The sequence below is a fragment of the Muntiacus reevesi genome, chromosome 11 (genome assembly GCF_963930625.1).
Source record: "Muntiacus reevesi chromosome 11, mMunRee1.1, whole genome shotgun sequence".
Classification (NCBI taxonomy): Eukaryota; Metazoa; Chordata; class Mammalia; order Artiodactyla; family Cervidae; genus Muntiacus; species Muntiacus reevesi.
The window spans coordinates 65,597,027-65,616,861 of NC_089259.1; the positions used below are offsets into that span (position 1 = coordinate 65,597,027).

General features: G+C 42.2%; 1 protein-coding gene across 2 annotated transcripts in view; it reads left to right on the forward strand.

The window, feature by feature from the left end:
* The window catches only part of LOC136144257 (ATP-binding cassette sub-family C member 4-like), a 243,740-nt gene extending 238,985 nt beyond the window's left edge, over positions 1-4,755 (forward strand). For both annotated transcript variants that reach the window (XM_065902003.1, XM_065902004.1), the window contains one exon: positions 3,281-4,755. In XM_065902003.1, the coding sequence (XP_065758075.1) occupies positions 3,281-3,319 (39 nt within the window). In that variant the 3' untranslated portion in view covers positions 3,320-4,755. The remainder of the gene's footprint in view (positions 1-3,280) is intronic.
* The last annotated feature ends 15,080 nt before the right edge of the window (positions 4,756-19,835 follow it).

Here is a 19,835-nt window from a genome sequence, read left to right on the forward strand (position 1 = left end):
GGGCTTGCTTGGTGGCTCAGACGGTAAAGAATCTTCCTGCAATTTGGGAGACCCAGGTTCGATCTCTGGGTTGGGAAGATCCTTGGAGAAGAGAATGGCAACCCACTCTGGTATTCTTGCCTGGAGAATTCCATGGACAGAGGAGCCTGGCGGGCTACAGTTCATGGGGTTGCAAAAAGTCAGACATGACTGAGCAACTAACACTTTCATACTTTTCCCCACATAATATGATTTTAATGTCCCTTTTTACATCTTCGTGTTTATCTTTTTGCTGCTCCTTGTGTTTATCATTGCTTTCACAAATAGGTTTTTTTTTTTTCTTTTTGACCTGTATTCTCACTAATTTAAGTGATTTACTTTTCAATTGTGATTTCCTCCTTCCTATATCTTCCTGCTTCTTTTCTATTTAGAGATGACTTTTCAATATTTCTTTTAGGATAGTTTTAGTATTGCTGTATTCCTTTAGTTTTTGCTTATCTGAGAAATTATTTCTCTTGCCATTCTAAACAATCTTTCCGGGTAGCATATTGCTGTTCAGTCACTCAGTCATGTCCAACTCCTTGTGACCCCATGGACTGCAGCAAGCCAGGCTTCGCTGTCCTTCACCGTCTCCTGGAGTTTGATCAAATTCATGTCCATTGAGTTGATTTTTTTCCCTTTTAATCCTTTCGATATATTTTGCCACTCCCTTCTGGCCTGTAGTGTTTCTGTAGAGAAATCAACTGATAGCCTATGGGAGTTCTCTTAAATGAGCTCTTTGTTTTTCTCTTGGCTGTCTCTGGAATCTTTTCTTTGTCTCTAACTTACCATTTTTATCATAATATGTCTTGGTATAGGACTGTTTGGGTTCATCTTGTTTGGGGCTCTCTGTGCATCTTGTATCTAGGAAGTTTTCAGCCATACTTTTTTCAAATACATTTTCAATCTCCTTTTCTTTTTCTTCTCCTTCTGGAATCCCTATTATCTATAGATTGGCCTGCTTTATATTATCCCATAGCTTCCTTATATTGCTTTAATTTTTCATTTGGCTTTTTGTCTGCTGTTTTGATTAAATAATTTCCGTTATTTGATCTTCCAGGTCACTTATTCTTTATTCTGCATTATTCATTCTGCTCTTCATTGCCTTGAGCTCAGTTTTAGTCTCAGCAAATGCATTCTCCTGAATCCTTATAGTTTGTAGTTTCTTTTCCCAGTAATTTGCATTTCTGTTGATAACCTTTCTTAATTTCTTCAGTATTTTCATTGGCTTCTTTTGAGCTTGCTGTCTATTAGACTGAAGAGATCTGTTTCATTGTCCCTTCAGGGGAATTCTCCTGGTCTTTTAACTGAGAGTGGTTCCTCTTCTTCATTTTGTTTATGTTTCTCTTACTCTGAATTTAGGTGAAACAATTATCTACTGTTGTCTTAGAGGGTTATTTATATATGGGAGTGTCCCTGTGTAGCTTTTGTGCATTTAAAATTATGTGGTTTTTTTGGTGGGAGGACTGTTTTAGGTTTTGATGCTTGCCATCTATTTCCTCAGCATATGCTGCCTATTTTCCCCTTGATAGGGGGTGTGCCGTTGTGTGGGTGTATGGCATGTGCACTCTCCCAGGAGGGCACTTGGCTCCCAGTCACGGGTGCCTCGGTAGTGGTGGTAAGCCATGCACGCTTCAAGGAAGGTGGGGGAAGTGACCTGCACCAACTCACAAGACCTTTGGAGGTGGTAGTGGCACCTGTCTGCGCCTGCCTCCGGAGTCTGAGGTGGCAGCATCAGCTTATACCCACCCCTGGAGCTCATGCAGGCAGGACCCTGCCACCTCAGAGTATACAGAGAAAGAAGCTCCTGTGGGGGCCTGCCCCTCAACTTGAGTGTCTCCAATCTCAAAAGGGCTTACTTTTTTTACTTAAAAATTTTTTATTTATCTATTTATTTTTGGCTATGCTGGGTCTTCATTACTGCACACAGGCTTTCTTTAGGTATGGTGAGCAGGGGGCTAGTCTATAGTTGTGGTGTGCAGGCTTTTATGACTTCTTTTGTTACAGAGCATGAGCTCTAGGGTGCATGGGCTTCAGTAGTTGTGGCATACAGGATTAGTAGTAGAGACATGTGGACTCAGTAGTTATGGCACACGGGCTTAGTCACCCTATGACATGTGGATCTTCCTGGACTCGGGATCAAACTGTGTCCCCTGCATTGGATTCTGAACCATTGGATCCAAAGCACCACCCCCCGCCTTTTTTTTAAATCCTTGCAGTTGTAATGGAACTAGCCTCAGATTTCATCCATGGGCCCTAAACATTCTTGGAGAATTTCTTGTTTTTCTCCTTAATTTAAGGGACATTTTGATATATAGCATTTCATATGCAGTGCTGTCTAGGAATAGCAAGTGTGCAAAAAACAAGAAAAAGTACACCTACTAGAAAGGTAGGTGTCTCAGAGTTTTTCTGTTTCATATGTGAAGCCCACTATCTCTCATGATAACTTTGTTGATAGCATCTACAAATGGACTTAGAATCAAGTTTTATAAAATGAATCTGGAGTCACATGACTTAGCAACCTAGCTCATGACATGAGTCAGCTTCAGATAGATGGCACATTTTCTGCTTTAAACACTCAAACAAAACTTGACACATTCTTATTTGGGGAAAAAATGACATTTGAGGTCCTTTTTCACCCAAACACATTTAGAGGTAAGAGCTCACAAGTCTTGACATTATTTCATTTTGTTATGTGCATTCGTCAAGAAACTAAGATATGGTGCAGCTACAAAAGCTGATGATTGTGGAACAAACTTGACAGCATTTCACTTCCTTTATGTTCTGATTATACGTTTATCAGAAAACCTCTGTCTCTTCCGGTTCAGCTAGAAATTGGTAAAATGCAAGAATTCAAAGGCCTGGCAAACCTGATATTAACATCCATGGTGCTCATTTTTGTGTGAAAGTGAGAAACCCTCATGCAGACACTAGATTTCCCAGCCTCTTTGTCATCTTGTTTATAATCTATCTCCATGTTTTAATTCTGTAAAATGATTTTGGTTTTCAATTAGTGATTAAAGCTTATCTGTGAATCAGAATGATCAGAACTCAAGGGAATCATGTTTGGCATTCAGTCCAGTCCCACTAAGGGTTTTAATGGGGCTACATCCTTCATAGAATAAACACATTGCTGGGTTTAAAAATTGTGCCTCCATTAGTGTTATGATTTGCTTCACGTGAAGAAGTGACCCTAGAAATGTGTTGCTTTAGGAGGGACTTTACAGCTTTTAACATGTTGTTTTTATTTCTTTTTTTTCAGGTGTACTTCCAAAGGAATTATCGAGATGATACTCAGTGACCCTGTGGTTATGAATGCTTCCAATAGACAGGCCTTAATCTCAACAATTTTTGAGATAGCATTGTGATCCTCCTGTGAAACCAAGTCTATTCTGAAGGCATTTCTCTAACAGTATTTGCCCTGCATAAACTATATTGCACTTCTTTATACCAGCAACAAATATGTATAAATACACATACAAGATGTTTGTTTATTTGGATTTATCTCGCTCCAGATTCACACAATGGTTTCAAACTCTTACAAAATGACTTATTATTTTTACAGGTTATACGATTTTTTTCCCTTATCCAAATCAGAGAAGGAAGCCACCAACAAAAGCTGTCTCCCAGGTTTTGTGCCTTGAGAGAGTCCAGAGCTTTATTTAGCTCATTTTCTAAGTTATAAAACAAATCTGTCACAGATTTTTTTTTTTTTTTACTGTTCCCAGAATTACATATTACTTTCCAGTTATATCAAGGATTCTGTTTACTTGAAGACTATGAAGTTGCTGTTTTGTTTCACAACTGCCTTTAATATAACTAGGATCAATTATTCCAACAAAAGACCTCTGGTTACAATACTGCAGAGAAAACTGATAGGAAAAACAAAAAATATACTCTAAGTAATATTACAGGGGAGAGTGGTGCCCCCCAAAAAGAAGATATGTGATTAAGATACAGAAGGACAATATTTCATTTTATTTCTTAAAAGAGAAGGGAGAGAAAACTTGCTTTCTCAAAATAGGAACCCTTCGAGGGCATTTGATAATGAAGAGCAGACATGATCATTGATTGTCTTCTAGTTTGGGGATTTTTTTTTACATTTTTTTATGGTACAGTATAGATAACATTAAATTTGCCATATTACCATTTTTAAACATACAATTCAGTGGCATTAATTGTATCCACAATATTGTACAACAATCAACATCTAGTTGATTTTTGGTAATTATTTTAGTACTTTTCAGTGTGTTATTTCTTCAGAGTCATTTTTGGTTAAGTTTTATTCCTTTAGGAGTGGATTTGTTTCTGTGAGTTTTGAGCTTGACTAGCATAAAATTATTCATAGTATCTTAAATGTTTAATCTCTGCAGCATCTATAATTATGTTGTTCTTTGCTTTTTAACTTTGTGACTTTGTTTTTTTTTTTTTTTTCTTGAAAAATCTTGAATGAGTTTTTCCTATTAATTTTCAAAGAATACGTTTTTCTGCTTGATTGATCCTTTGGTGGGTTTTTTTTTTTTCCACTATATTATTCTTTCTTTCTTTTAACTTTTCTTCATTTACTTTGAGATATTTTTCACTAAATTCTTAAATTAGAAACTTATATTAGAAAAGTGATGAAGTTGAAAATTAAGTACATCCCACTTTTCCCCCCAAGCCTCACTTTAGTTGCAACTACAAGTTTTGGTACTTGGCACTGATCAATAACCATAGTATTAGGTATTTTCTAATATTTAATTTCAAATGCTAATTGCTTTTTACTGTGAGATTAAACCATGTGAAAATCACATCCAAACTTTTTTTAACCTATAAAAATGGCAGTTTCATATGGTTCAATATATTAATTTTCTTTTGTTATTACATAAAACTTAATTTTGTTTTAGTCAAACATTAGACTGAGGATTTTAAACCAAAGGTAACCACACTCACACAGAGAATCCTTGTTTCCATTTTATATTTTACTTGGTGATTTAGAAATGTTCTAAGTATGTGTGTAAACAGTATTTTCAAATAAAAATCCTGTGCAAGAACTGAATGTTTTTTGATACATGTTACAGGTTGGTTCTCTGACATGCAGACTTGGATGGAGTTCAGTATTGGCATGTGTATTAAGGGTGCCGTTAGGTTCAGCACTTGTGGAATCAAGACGGAAGAAATGGGATAGGGCAAAGGAAAAGATCAAACTTGAGCACTGGCCAGATGACCTTAGCTGACCCCATGGGAGTTCTGATGTGATGAACCTTTGGGATTATTGTGACATATCCACTGGCCAGGTCTTCATACATCCACCTGGTTGGGTCATTGTACAGAGGCTGCGCCCTGAGAGGCTGGTGGCTTAAGGTTGCCCACCAGCAGCACTTATAGTTGGCTGAGCAATGAGTCCATGAAGGGAGGTTTGAACAGCACATCTGCATGCCCCTAATGGCATGTGTCACAGCTCCAGAGGTAGGTGATGAGGGTGTACTGTGACGGAAACTCTTGGTGATTGATGTTTAACTAAAATGACTGAGTAACTGATTCTCCTCAATACCCTATGGTTTAAAAAATAAAGGAGAAAGTCCATGTAGGAGAGAAATCCTCATTCTGTAAGGTCAGCCCAGTTGTCATCTCATCTAGGAGGCAATCTCAAGATCATTCATCATCCTAGTTAACACTTATTTCTCTGATACCCTGGTCACATCTCATTTGTTAAACCCAACCATGCTTGGTTAGTGCCTGTTCTCAACATCTTGAAATACTTAATTTTTGAACAAGGGTCCCTTCTTTTTCCATTTTGCCCTGGGTTCTATAAATTATGTAGCCTACCCTGACTATGAGTATTAATAGGTGGTTTGTTTTCTTACTAAACCACGAGCTTCTAAAAACATTAAACTGTGCCCTGTTTACTTTTTAATTACATCTTGAAGCACAATGTCTATCACATTTTTGTTGTTCATTAGTCACTAAATTGTGTCCAACTCTTTTGCAACCACATGGACTGTAGCCCACTAGGTTCCTCTGTCTATGGGATCTCTCAGGTAAGAATACTGGAGTGGACTGTCATTTCCTTCTCCAGGGGATTTTCTGGACCCAGAGATCATACCTGCGTCTCCTGCATTGGCTGGCAGATTCTTTACCACTGAGTCATCTGGCTAGCCTTGCAGCACAGGCTCTGTCACATAAGGGATGCTCATTATTGAATGAACATTGATTGAAAACAAATATTCTTTCTGAACTTTATGATTTTGAAATTGTAAGAGGTAGCCTGGGATAACAGAGAGCCCTGGGTTTGGAGTCAGTCACATTGATCTTCATGCCAGTTCTTTATCTGCTACTTGCTAGCAGTGTGGGTGTTTAAAGAGTGTAGTGTCCAATTGGTATACTTGGGAGTGAAAGGAAATAACCAGCTAAGTTACCAACACAATAAACTGACACCATCCTTGGCAAAATGGTCTCTGGACACCATATATCCATGTGGCCTCAGTTACTAGCATAGGTAAGTCTCAACTTCTGAATCTCAGTTTCTTCATCTGGAAAATGAATATAACATCTGCCCTTGAGCAGTTGCTTTGGTTGGATGATGGATGGAGCAAAAGCATCCAAAGAAATAAAGGATGGAATCACTGACCTTGGTGATTTTTAACCACCAAGAGAAGAGAGCAAGATGGGCATGGATGAAAGTAGGTAAGAGACTGTAAAGGGTGTATTTGAGTAGGTTCTCATCTGACGGCCTAAGTTATAGCTTTTCCTCTTCTAACGTATAGTCAAATGATGTAAGCACATGGGGAGAAGCACAAGCTCTGGAGTCAGCCTTCTAGGGACAAATACTGGCTCCTCTGGGCATTGCTGACTGGGTTTGGATACGAGTTCTGCTACCTGTTAATTGTGGGCTGTTAAGATTGGGAAGCCCACTGTGCTTCAGCTTCTTTGTAATGTTGAGGTGGGAGTAGTATGTTTCTCAGAAGATTAAATACATCAGAGACAGTCACAGGATATGGTCTGTGAGCTAGTGCCAGTTCATGACCTGTTTGTAACCAGGTCTGAAATAAGTACAGAAAATTCAAGAAAGCTAGAAACTCACAGCCATTTGCTATTACAGTGACGTCCACACTCAGGATGGGTGGGATCTTGAACAGCCCAGGGACCACCGTGAGTGTTGGGCTTGCAGGGGAAGGTGCACGTGGCTGAGCTGCACACTGTGCACAATGGATCAGTGATTAGGTTGCAATGGGCTGAAAATGCAAAAGCTGATTCTTAATCTGAGATGTGAGAAGCACTACTTTAGAATAATACTGGATGTGTGGTTAGCTCAACTACCTTCTTTATTGTTACCATATTTATACTTAAAATTAGACCATAGTGGTAATCCCCGGTCAGTCGAATGGTTAAGACTCTGCACCTTCATTGCTGTGGGCATGTGGGAGGCTGATGCTGGTGCTCTGTGGACCACACTTTGCCAAGTGAGCACCTGGAGGAGAGGGCTCTGGACAGGTGTGTCCCCTTGGCTCTCAGAGCCTTCACCCCATGGGGACTGGGAGGGGGGCATCAGAGGAGGACTAGACTGGGGTTCTCTATAAAGTGTGAGGCTCAGGGCAGAGGCCTCTTGCCCTGCTCTAAGGGAAGCCTGGTCCCCTCTTTGCCCACATCCTGATGCATCCATGGGCTCTGTTCCCACACTGCAGGCTCTGGTCCTCCCCTACCAGCTCTGCCAGCAAGAACCTACTGTAGAGCACAAGGAACAATATTCGATATCTTTTAATAACCTTCATGGAAAAGAATCTGAAAAAAATATATATATACTGTGTACATGTTATATATATAACTGAATCATCTTTGCTGTCAACATGAAACTAATATTATAAACCAACAATACTTCAATTTTAAAAAATGATACTAAGTCCTTCAAAAAGTTTTAAACAATAAAGGGATGAGATCCTGCTTACAATATGAATATGGTGATACCTAGTGGGTTCACCAGGCCACCCCTCCTCACCTGCACTTTGTAGGTAGGACCCTGAGTTATCTTTCCTCATGTTACCTGCCGGACTCAGGCTAGCCATCCCTGCTGTGTGTGTGTGTGTGTACACATGCACATGCACACAATTACAGAATATCTTTGGAGAGTCAGCACCACAAATGAGCAGGAATGCCTAGCACTCTCTGCCTTTATTGATGTCCCTGTACCCTCCAGTCCCCTGCCATCTCCAAGGGAGGCAGAGGAAAGCTGGCAGCTCGGGTATGAATGTGGGGTTCCCATCCAGTGGACAAGGACCACAGAGAACTGTTGGGAGGCAATCCTCAATGTATATGTTTACCGACTGTTACCTATAGACAAAAATAAATGCAATGTCAAGAAAACATGTGATGCTCTTTTTCAAACTCATGTAGGAGATGGGATTCATGAAAATATAATTTTAATTTTAAAATATTTCTGATTCCAGGGTAGCTCTCCTCAAAAGACTTTTTTGCTCAATCAACAGAACACAGCAGCACAACTGTAATTGTACTGTAGGGGGCTGTGATTTCCTCCCAACTTTCATCCACGACACCCCCAGTGAGTGGCAGCCACTTTGGATCTGCCAAAATCACTGGTTCACAGGCCTGGCTACACAGTAGAATCACCTCAGGAGCTTCTCTGATACCCAGTCACTCCTATAACTATGGAATCAGGATCACTAGAGGGAGAGGTGATCCTGATGGGCAGAGGGGTGGCAAACCCCTGGTCCATCAGAGGACTCTCATTTCCTGGACCCATTGATTCTAGATAGCAATGACCTGAGACTTAAACCAATCAGCATAAAATGAGGTGCAACAAGAGTGGGCTAAAGATACATATGTATCCTAATCCCTGGAACCTGTGAAAATTACCTAATGCTGTAAATTATGTGATTAAGTAAGGATCTCCAGAGGAAGAATTCATCCTTGATTATCGGGATGGATCCTAAGTGCTATAACATGTATCCTTGTAAGAGAGGCTCAGAGACTTTGGAGATAGACAGGTGGAGGAGAGGTGATGTTATGGTGGAGCAGAGAGAGTGCAGCTGGGAGTCAAGGAAGCCAACAGCCACTGGAAGACAGAAGAGGAGGATCTCTGGTAGAGCCTCCAGAGGGAGTGTGGGCCTGCCTGTCCCCTGATTTCAGACTTCTGGCCTCCAGAACTGTAAGAGAATAAATGTCTCTTGTGTTAAGAAAGAAATGAGAATTCCATCTTCCTGACATCCTACCAACACTTGGTTTTGTCAGTCTTTTTAATCTCAGCCATTCTAATGGACGTGTAGTGGTACATCATTTGGTTTTAATTTGAATTTCCTTAATGGCTAGTGATGTTGGACATTTTTGCATTTGTTTGTTTGCCATGTAGATTTTCTTTATTGGGAGGCCTTTTCAAATTTTATGCTCAATTTTTACTGAATTGTTTTTATTATACTTTATATGATTTAGCATACACTGTAATGGACAATTAATGTATACAAATTTAACTATTTTGTTGAGAACAAATTATAAAAATACATAAAAATAAAGTAAAGCATCTTTCAGTTTACATTTTGTATTATAAAACACAATATACTGAATACCTTCTTAATGAATTCTATTGTACATCCCTGCCTTTATTAGGCACTAACATTTGGAGCAATAGGGCTGAGTCAGACTTCATATCAAGTGCAACATCAAGTCTCTTCACTTATTCTGTTTCTGTTGGAGCACAGAGGGTGTCATGATAATGGGGAGAAGAACACAAATGGCATGTTTTGCAGTATTGGGACATTTTCACAATGGGCTTTTCTAAAAACCATTATTTATTTCATCTTGGATAGCTCACCTTTCAGTTTTTCAGGATCTGAAGGCTGAAATTATTCATCTTCATTCTGAATTGCTCAACTTTTTGTGTTTTCAGAGCCACAAGATTGACTTTTTGTTTAAAACTGTGGGTCTTTCAGAGCCATTCATGAGACAAGTAGAATAACTGTTCTAATATACAAGGAACATTGAAACTCTCACAAGTATATGCTGAAATTATGACTCATAACAGGCTGGTGACTGTTGAGTAGACAACGTGCTGCTTACCTGTCCATGGGTATCATATATGGACACGTGAGATACCCTTATTTCCTGATCTCCCCAGGTGTGCTGTACAATTGTAGAAGGGACATTGTCTTGTTTTAGTAATAACCTCTTATAAACATATTTAATATTGTTCTTATATATATTTAAAACTACATTGAAGAACATATATCCCTGCATAGATTTTTGCTGCTGTTGTTAAAGAACTGACTGTTAAGATCATGGATCAGTCTAGGAAACTCTGTACCAAGCAAATTCACATCCATTATTTCACTGAATTTTATTTCAACTCTAGATGAAATAAAATTCACAGTTTAGCAGGTTAAAACTCATTATAAATGTACTAACTGAATAAAAGCTTTTTTCCCAAACTTGCTCCAGCCTGTTGTGAAGAACAAGGACTCAGGATGTGAGATTTGGATGGAATTTTTAAGCCCATCTGGTTGAGCCTCCTCAGCTAACAGCAGACTTATATCACATTATGAAATCTCACAACAATGTAATGGTTTTCTGTGCAAATCTCTAAAGCACAAGGATGTTTTAAAGTAACCACAACATCAAAGTCCTACCTAAAAACAACTAGCAGTAATTTTTAACATCATAAAATACCCTTTTAATATTTGAATTTATAATTATTTCATAGAAGATAGATTCGCCATCGTCTTAATATATAATCACTGTCTAATGTGTCCCTCTATCCTTGGCCTGCCCCACAGTAGCTCAGTGTCTGTAAATGTTGTAAATGCACTCTGTAAATGTTGTCATACTTCATTTAACCAGTAGATGGCACTGCTAATCATGGGGAAGAAAGATGCTTGTTACCATTCAGATTCCTGCTTCAAATTCCCCAGGAGTTCTGATTTCAGTTTGTCTGGGTAGGACTTCCCCATCTTCTCCAAGAAGTTTGCAAGAATTTGTCAGCCTTTGAGAAACAATGTACAAGGCCCTCAACTGCCTTAAACTGGGATTGTTAACTTTTATGACAGGGCTTTCTTTTGATACAGGGAAGGCGAGGGTGGGATGTTTTGAGAGAACAGCATAGAAACATGTATATTATCTAGGGTGAAACAGATCACCAGCCCAGGCTGGATGCATGAGACAAGTGCTCCGGCCTGGTGCACTGGGAAGACCCAGAGGAATTGGGTGGAGAGGGAGGTGGGAGGAGGGATTGGGATGGGGAATACATGTAAATCCATGGCTGGTTCATGTCAAGGTATGACAAAAACTACTACAATATTGTAAAGTAATTAGCCTCCAACTAATAAAAATAAATGAAAAAAAAGAAAAAAATATTATAGTCCAGTAACAAGCAGGAGAAGAAGGTATAATTTAAAGACTTTATAGCAACAAGAACTTTAACTTGCTTAAAAAAGCAGTGTGTTGAACATATTAGCACTGCATATGAAGTACAAACCCTCAGGTCTGATTAGAATCCTGTCAGCCTGGAGTCAAAAGACCTTCATCTCACACAAACGGCCTGTGTGGTCTTAGATAAATCACATGACATCCTCATATACCAATAGAAAGAAACAGCTCTGAGATACTCCCTCCTACTCCCCATAGACTGGGTCCTCTGTGGCTGTGTGAACTGGTTGTATTTAAGCAGGTGGGAGGACAGAATATTGAGATTTGGAGTATGACTAATTATGATCTCACTTGTACTCTCAGGTTAATAATTTTTTAAACTTCTTTTTCTAGATGAATTGTACAAAATATGCCAAAGTCAGAAACTGATTTTATTGACTGATTATATATTTTTAATAGTTTATGTTTATAGCAGGATTGGGCTGGAGGGAAGAAGGGGAGATCACTGGCAGAAAGATGGCAAATTGCACGGAAAACCATTACATTGCTATGAGATTTCATAATGTGATATAAGTCTGCTGTTAGCTGAGGAAGGGTCAACTAGATGGGCTTAAAGATTCCATCCAAATTTCACATCCTAAGTCCTTGTTCTTCACAACAGACTGGAGCAAGTTTGGAAAATAAGTTTTTATTCAGATAGCACATTTATAATGAGTTTTAACATAGATCATTTGTGCAAATAGTTTCAATTTGCTTTTTTTCTTAAACAGAAAATTATAAAAACATAAAGGTCTTCATTATTTAACACTAAAAATTGTTGGCCTAGTAAAGATGACAGGAGCTTCCCATGTTACCTCTTTTTTTTTAATTAAAATTTGTTTGACATAATTTTTCCTTGAAATTGGAATGTATTGAGCTTTTATTCATTATGCACAGAGTCAACAGACTATTTTCAATTTTTGTGTTCATATATTTGTTTATAATCACAAATTGCATATGAATGATGTCTTCCTTTGTGTAAACTGTTAGCTAATGTCACGATTATCAGTGCCATCTACTGGTGAAGTAGTATGACAACATTTACAGAGTGCAGGATATTGAGCTACTGTGGAACAGGGAAAGGATAAAAGGACAAATTAAACAGTGATTATATATTAAGACGAAAAGGGTATTTGATGATGTTAAAAATTATTGCTAATTGTTTTTAGGTTGGACATTGATGTTGTGGTTATTTTAAAACATCCTTGTGTTTTAGAGATTTGGGGCTAAATCTGTCCCACTATCTGTTCAGTATGGCCTGTAAGCTAAGAGCAGTTTTTATATTAATATTTTTAAATGGTTGAAAGAATCCAAAGAAGAATATTTGTCTCATAGGAAAATTATATGAAATTCAAATTTCAGTATTCAAAGTAAGGTTTTATTGCAGCATAGCCATCCTCATTCACTAATATTTGTCTGTGGCTGCCTTTGTGCTCCACCAGCAGAGTTGAGGGGTTGCAGAGACCATCCGATGTGAAAATCCTGGAAATGTATTTCCTGGACCTTTATAGGGGTCTGCCCACCCTGCCCCAGAGCTCTGCTGTTCTAAGTGTGGCCTGTGGACCAGCAGCATCGGCTGGCCTGGGAGGCTGTTAGGAACGTGGAATCTTGTCTCTATCCAAGACCCACTGACTCAGAATCTCTGGATCCCAGGTGAGTCCTGCTCACAGTACAGTCAGAGAAGCGCTGGTTTAGAGGCCCTGCTCGGTCCTCCTGCAGTTGCACCTCCCCCAGGTGCAGGCAGCCAGAGAGGACCAGGGGGTGTGGCCACCTGGAGCCCCACCCCCTCCAGGCCGTGCTCTGAGCACCTGGACCCTAGAACCTCTGCTCCCAGCGCCAGTGCAGGCCTCCTCCTGCGGCCCATGTCCCCAGCCCGACAGGTGGTCAAGATGCAGCTATTTTTGGGTGGGAAGAGGGCGGCCTGAGCTTGGACTTGAAGGCTGGGGGTGCTCTTGCTTGAGCAGCAGATTCCTCAGGGCACAGAGAGGGTCAGAGCCAGAGGAGGGGAGAGCGGGGGGAGGGCTCGGCGGTGGGAGCAGGTCTTACTCTGCTGTCCTGCCTTCTGGCTCCAAACTCCGGGGTCCAAGAATCCCAGCCTGCCAGGTGGTTATGAAGGTACATTTGACAATGTGTTAGCTTGACTTTTAAATATTTAAATATATAGGATGGGCTTCATTTATACTCTTGACCCAGGGCCCACAGATGTGAGTGGCAGGTCTGTTAAATGCTTCTCAAAGTGTTCAGAGACCCCCCTGCGTCACATCCAATGGAATGTTGGTTAAAAATTCAAATTTCCAGGCCCCACTTGTGTGAATCCCTCAATCAGATCTCCTAGGTTCCCTAGTAACCTACATTCTAACCCCTCCCCTGGTGACTCTGATCCCCCCAGAGCTATAGGAAAACTTGTAATGGGGGTGGGGGGAGTGTGGAGAGGAGCAGGAAGCATCAGGGAAAAGAGAGGGAGGTCCCAGGTCAGATGAAGCTGCCGACCACGAGCTCACACCTTCCTGCTTCTCTCCTGATTCTCCTCACAACCTGGCCTGACCCCCACCCCTGGGAGCTGGCTGCAGGGAGAAGCTACCAGAACGGGGCAAGAGTGTCCTCCTGCCGACCGTGGGGCTCTCGGGGGCTTCCCTGCAGAAGGAAGGACCTGAGTCAGGGGCAAGAGGAGCAAAGGGGCTGCGGGCGCCTGGAGGGACCACACGGACCCACCCGGGGGGTCAGGCTGAAGCCACTGAGCAGGTCTTTGGGCAGGGAGACCTCCTGATCCAGTCCGGACACGGGTGGAGCTGGAACAGAGGCTGCATCTGTCAGTTAGGAGTCGAATGACGTTGATCAACGTCCTTAAGCTCTGTGGGTTTGTTTCCTTGTCTGTAACATGGGGAGCCTAATACCTTCTGAGCTTGCGTTAAAATTAAACGTGATAAAGTAAGACACATCCTGGCACACAGAGCAGAATAAGGAGCGGCTGCTGTTTATTGGGACGCGCATTACCTGACGTCTCTGCACTTCCGGGTGCTCGGTATCATAGGCACTTGTCACTGGCTGTGCTCGGTCATGTGCGACTCTTTGCGACCTTGTGACTGTAGCCCGCCAGGCTCCCCTGTCCATGGGATTTTCCAGGCAAGAATACTGGAGTGGGTTGCCATTTCCTCCTCCAGGGAGTCTTCCGGACTAAGGGATCCAACTCCCGTCTCCTGTGTCTCCTGCATTGGCAGGAGGATTCTTTACCACTGAGCCCGGGAAGCACCAATTTCCTCAAACCCCCAGGGGGCGCTAGTGGTAAAGCATCTGCCTGCCAATGCCGGAGATCTAAGAGACGTAGGTAGAGGAAGAGCCCCTAGAGGAGGAAACGGCAACCCACTCCAAGTATTCTGCCTGGGAAATCCCATCTTCTGTCCACGGGGTCCCAGAGTGTCGTCAGGACTGAGCACACACAGACACCTCAAACCCCAGGCACAGGAAGGCTCCAGTCACAGGCATGTGCCAGACCCGTGCTTGGCCAGTGGCCCGGAGCTCCCTGAGCTTCCCTGCGCAGCAGCAGCTCCTGAAGTTACTGCCGAGCTGCTCACCCTGTTACAGTCCCCAAGGTTTCCCTCCCAGCAAGCTCATAGGGTTGTGCTGAACTAGCACAAAGTGAGGATATAAAGAACTGTACCTGGATGAGGAAATAGAGTAAACAGTGATTCTTCAGGAGCAGGAATGTGCGTTTCTGTGTGCAGGGTGTAGATGAGGTGCTCATAAGTTTGTGCTTACCTAAGGCGGGGCTTGTGTGAAACCTCCAGGGAAAACTGTGCCACAGTGAAAATCACCAGCAGGGGGCAGCAGAATCTACGTGTCCAGGTGAGCAGCGGGCCAAGGCTGTGGAAAGAGAGGCCAGGAAGGCCTCACACGGGGCAAAAGGGGTCACAGGCCCCACCTCACCCACCTCATCTACATCTTATACACAGAAACGCACACTCCTGCTCCTGCAGAATCACTCCATCAGTTTACTCTGTTTTCTCAACCAGGTACAGTTCTTTATATCGTCAGTATGGCAAAGGCCAGGGGTTTGTAAACTTGGCTACAGGGGAGCTCTTTGAAAGCCCAGTGCTGAAGCCTCATCTCAGTTAAGTCAGAATCTCGGGGGAGGGGAGGCAGGAGTCAGCACTTTTTAAAACCCCACAGGTGATTCCACCCTGCAGCTAAGTGAGAACCGTTGTTGAAGGCAAAAGATCTCGTGTCTTCCCAAATGGTAGCTGCTTTCATCGCTAGAAAGTGTGAACAAGTGTAAGTTGCTCAGTTGTGTCCGACTGTTTGTGACTCCACAAACTATATAACCCACCAGAATTCCATGGACTTTTCCAGGGAAGAATACTGGAGTTGGAGGCCATTCCCTTCTCCAGGGAATCTTCTCAACTCAGGGACTGAACCTGGGTCTCCTCCATGCAGGCAGATTCTTTACCATCTTGACCATTCTTTACCATCAAACCAAAGATGGTTTGATTTCTTCCTATTTTGTTACCGACCCTCCCCAGTCAGACCCCAAAGGCCAAGGGGTTCCTTCTGCCAGGTGTGTGTGTGTGTTCATTCAGTCACGTCTGACTCTGCAATCCCATGGCCTGCAGCCCTCCAGGCTCCTCTGTCAATGGGGTTTCCCAGACAAGAATAGTGGAGCGGGCTGCCAATTTCAGCTCCAGGGCATCTGCCTGACCCAGGGATCAACGCGAGTCTCCTGCACTGGCAGGCAGGTTCTCTACCGCTAAGCCACCTGGGAAGCCCCGCTGTCAGGTATGGCTTGTGTCCATAGAACGTGCTATAGAGGACAGGCTTTCTCCTAAAAAAAAAACCCTGGGACTGCTGTGTGTGATTCCTGTCAGCTGGGGGATGGGTGGGTTCTCACAGGACAGGCTCAGCTGTGCTGCCCGTGGCTCCAGATCGCAGTGCTGGGTCAGCATCTCTCCACACGGCTCCCTGGCCGCCATCTTGAATCACAGGGCCGGACGCAGAGACTCTGCATACGGCATTCAGAGCTGAGGTGTCGGCACAGCCATTTCACACCAGGGAGTCTCGTCCGAAGGACCAGTTGCGAGGCTTCTGCATGAGGCGCCCTGTGAGCAAGTGAAACAAGACTCAGCACAAAGGGAGAGATAAAAGGGAAACTTCACTTCATTATCCAGATTCTGACTTTACTCCCAGGGAATGGTTGATGGGCTTTATCAGTGACTGTTCCTTCACAGCCCAGCCTCCCTGAATATTAAGGGCCCCAGCTTACCTTTAATGACTGTTTCCTTTGTTACCTTTGGAGATAATCTTGATGAAGAGAAAGAGACAAATTTCTCTTCCATGCCTGAAGATCCAAAAGGGAAGGTATTCATTCATATAATCAGGTTTTTTTTTTTTTTTTTTTCTACCCATAAGGTAATTCCCTCTTGGCTGGGGCTTGATGTTGCTTCTGAAATAAGTGGGAGTCTGTGGTGCCCTTCATTAGAGGAAGACAACCTGGTCTTGGTTAAATGAGAAAGGGAAGGGCCTATTCATCAGGATACACAGAGAACCAGGTCTGGACTCCCAGATGAGAGGCTGACAGAGCCTCATCACTCTGGAAACAGTGTTTCTATGATTGTGAGACAGGAAGGAATGGGGCACAGATATTGAGAAAAACAGGATCCCACAAAAACTGGCTTGAACCAGTTAAAATCAAGATGGTGCTGAATATGGTGTGGCCTCTGACCTCTAATTTATTACACCTTCATTATAACACTAAATTCACTCCCATCTCACCATGACAGGTGCTGTGATAGTTCCAAGGCTGACAATAGAAAGCCAAAAGTGATACTGAAGAGGCAGTCTGGCTTCTTGGCTCTAAAGCCAATAAAGAGGCCAGGTTGGTAGAAAGGAACATTTACTTTATTTTGGATGCCAGTATGTGGTGGGGGAGAAGGTGGGCACCTGTCCAAAGGCTGGCTGCCCGCTCCCTTGAGAATGAATGGACAAAAGCTTTTATAGACAGAGGGAGAGGGTTACGTGCAGAAACAGCAGAGTCAGCGCTGACAGTCATCTTGAGATTGGCCACTGGTGGTCTGACCAGCTTCATCTTGATTGTTTTAAGTATAGTTACTCTTCAGTTCCAGGGTTGGTTTAGTCCCATTTCTCAAGGTCCATTCTCAGAACTGTGGCAGCTTATGTCATGGCTACAGTCTGATCATCATGTAGTTATTTTACCTGGAGGGGTTTTCAGTACCTATAAGACAGCCCACAGGATACGGCTCAGAATATTATCTATGGCCCTTGGGAAGGAATTAAGGGGTCCTTGACTATGCTTAATGACTATATTATTATTATTTGGTCTCCTTTAACTGTTTTTCTTTGTATCTGCATGTTCTCGCTTCTGGGATTAAATTTACTCTTTGGCTAAAGATTTTCAACAGACAAAAGGCAGGCAGAGAACATGGGGGGCAAGGACCATAGGGTCCTGCTCCATTTCAAAAGTGTGCAGTGGTTCAGTTCTTGAAAATCCCTGTTCCTCTCCTGGAATGGCAAGAATATTCGTCCTGCTTATTATCATATGAAATTACCCAGCCCATGACAACTAACAACCTGGGTCCTCTCACCTTCTGAGAGGGTCCATATTTTGACTATGGAGTGTGTATCTCCCTGAATAAATCCATTTTCACTCTACTTCAGCTCCCTCTTCAACTCTTTCCCACAGGAAGCCATAGACCCTCACTTGGAAACTGGTCCCTGGTACTCTCACATCTCTCAGGATGAAATATTTCCTTCTCCTGCACCACTTGTAACATGGAGGATGAAGAATAGGGACTATAAATCTAACCTGATTATAAGCAGATAATCTAGTTTTAGGAAGAGTTCTTATTTATCTTCCTGGTGTTGTTTCTTAAATTTTACCAAAGTCTGGTTTCCACTTTTCTGGGCAAATTTTTTTTTTTTTTAATGTATTCTGTTTTTAAAATCAACTCTGCTGTGGGATTTTAAAGGAAGGATGTAACTGAGTTCTCATCTGCTCCCCAGATGGACAGCACACGCTTCATCACCCTCAATGGCATTCTCTCATCCTGGCTCACAGACTCTGTAAGCCTGCTGCCTCCCCCTTTCTGAATTTTCCAGACCCCAAGTGGGAAATCAGGTTTTTCTATTTAACTTGTAAGACAAGATGATGGTATGGGAGTCTCCACTGCAAAGCAGCCAACCTACCTGGCTTCTAGCAGGAGGTAAGGAACCAGCTGTACCTGGGGGCGGGGGGCTGTTCTGTCATATCCTGTATCCCCCCTACTTTGCCCTTGCCTGGGAGGTTGAGGATGGTGGCCACTGGGGACAGGGGTCACCAACTCTCTGCCTCTTGTCCCCAGACCTTTGCTCTCCTCTGACTTGGGTTTCAATCGTTTTTCTCTGGAGGAAAATTTGGTTGGTTAAGTTTTCTTGCAAACTGTGCTCTTTATGCCAGCATCAGTAGTCTTTAAGCTATAACCTCAAGGATTCCATTTTCATTCCTTTAGCACAAGCATTCATACCATAGCAAGGACAATTAATGTAATATTCTGGTAAAATATCTTGCTATAATAACCTCCACTTATTGAATATCCCTTCTGCATCAGGAATTACAACAAGCAATTTCACATAAACAATAATTCCATGAGATAATTATTACTTTTCTTTTTTAATTTTGGCTTTGTTGGGGCTTTGTTGTGGCACTCAGGACCTACATTGTATCATGCGAGATCTTTCATTGTGGTGCATGGACTTATATGGAGCGGGCAGGCTCAATAGCTGCGATGCTCAGGCTTAGTTGCTCTGCTGGCAATGTGGGCTCTGAGTTCCCTGACCAGGGATTGAAACCAACTCCCCCTGTTTGCAAGGCAGATTCTTAACCACTGGACTACCAGGGTAGTCCCAGATACTACTTTTTAATACCCATTTTACAGATGAGAAACTGAGTTCAGAGAACATGTGTCACTCAGCTAGACGTGAAAGAGTCGCCCCTGTTAGGAGGTGGCCTTCCTTATTTATCTGACACAGCTTCTGGGAACCTGTTTCCAGTTTTTGTAGGAATCAGGTAGAAAGAAAAGACAAATGTTTTAATTCTACTTACAGAGCGTAATTTACCAAATTGTTGTAAGTCATAATTAGCTTGAGGGAAAGGATTTTCTTACGTTAGGAAAACACTAACTTAAATCGCTAATATTTTAGACAAAAACAGTAAAATTTATAAGCATATTCTCCAGTTTACTCAGCAACTAGTCCTTTTTGTTAATGGTTTTATGAAGGCTCAGGTTTTCCATTAGGACTCCATAATTTCTTACAAAGTTTAGCTTGTGGTTTGAAGCTTATCAGAAATCTGTACTTGTCAAAAGTCCTTCCCATGAATCTTCTTAAAAATGAAGCACTTTTACAAACACATGAGTACAGCAATAACTGTCTGTGTGATGAAA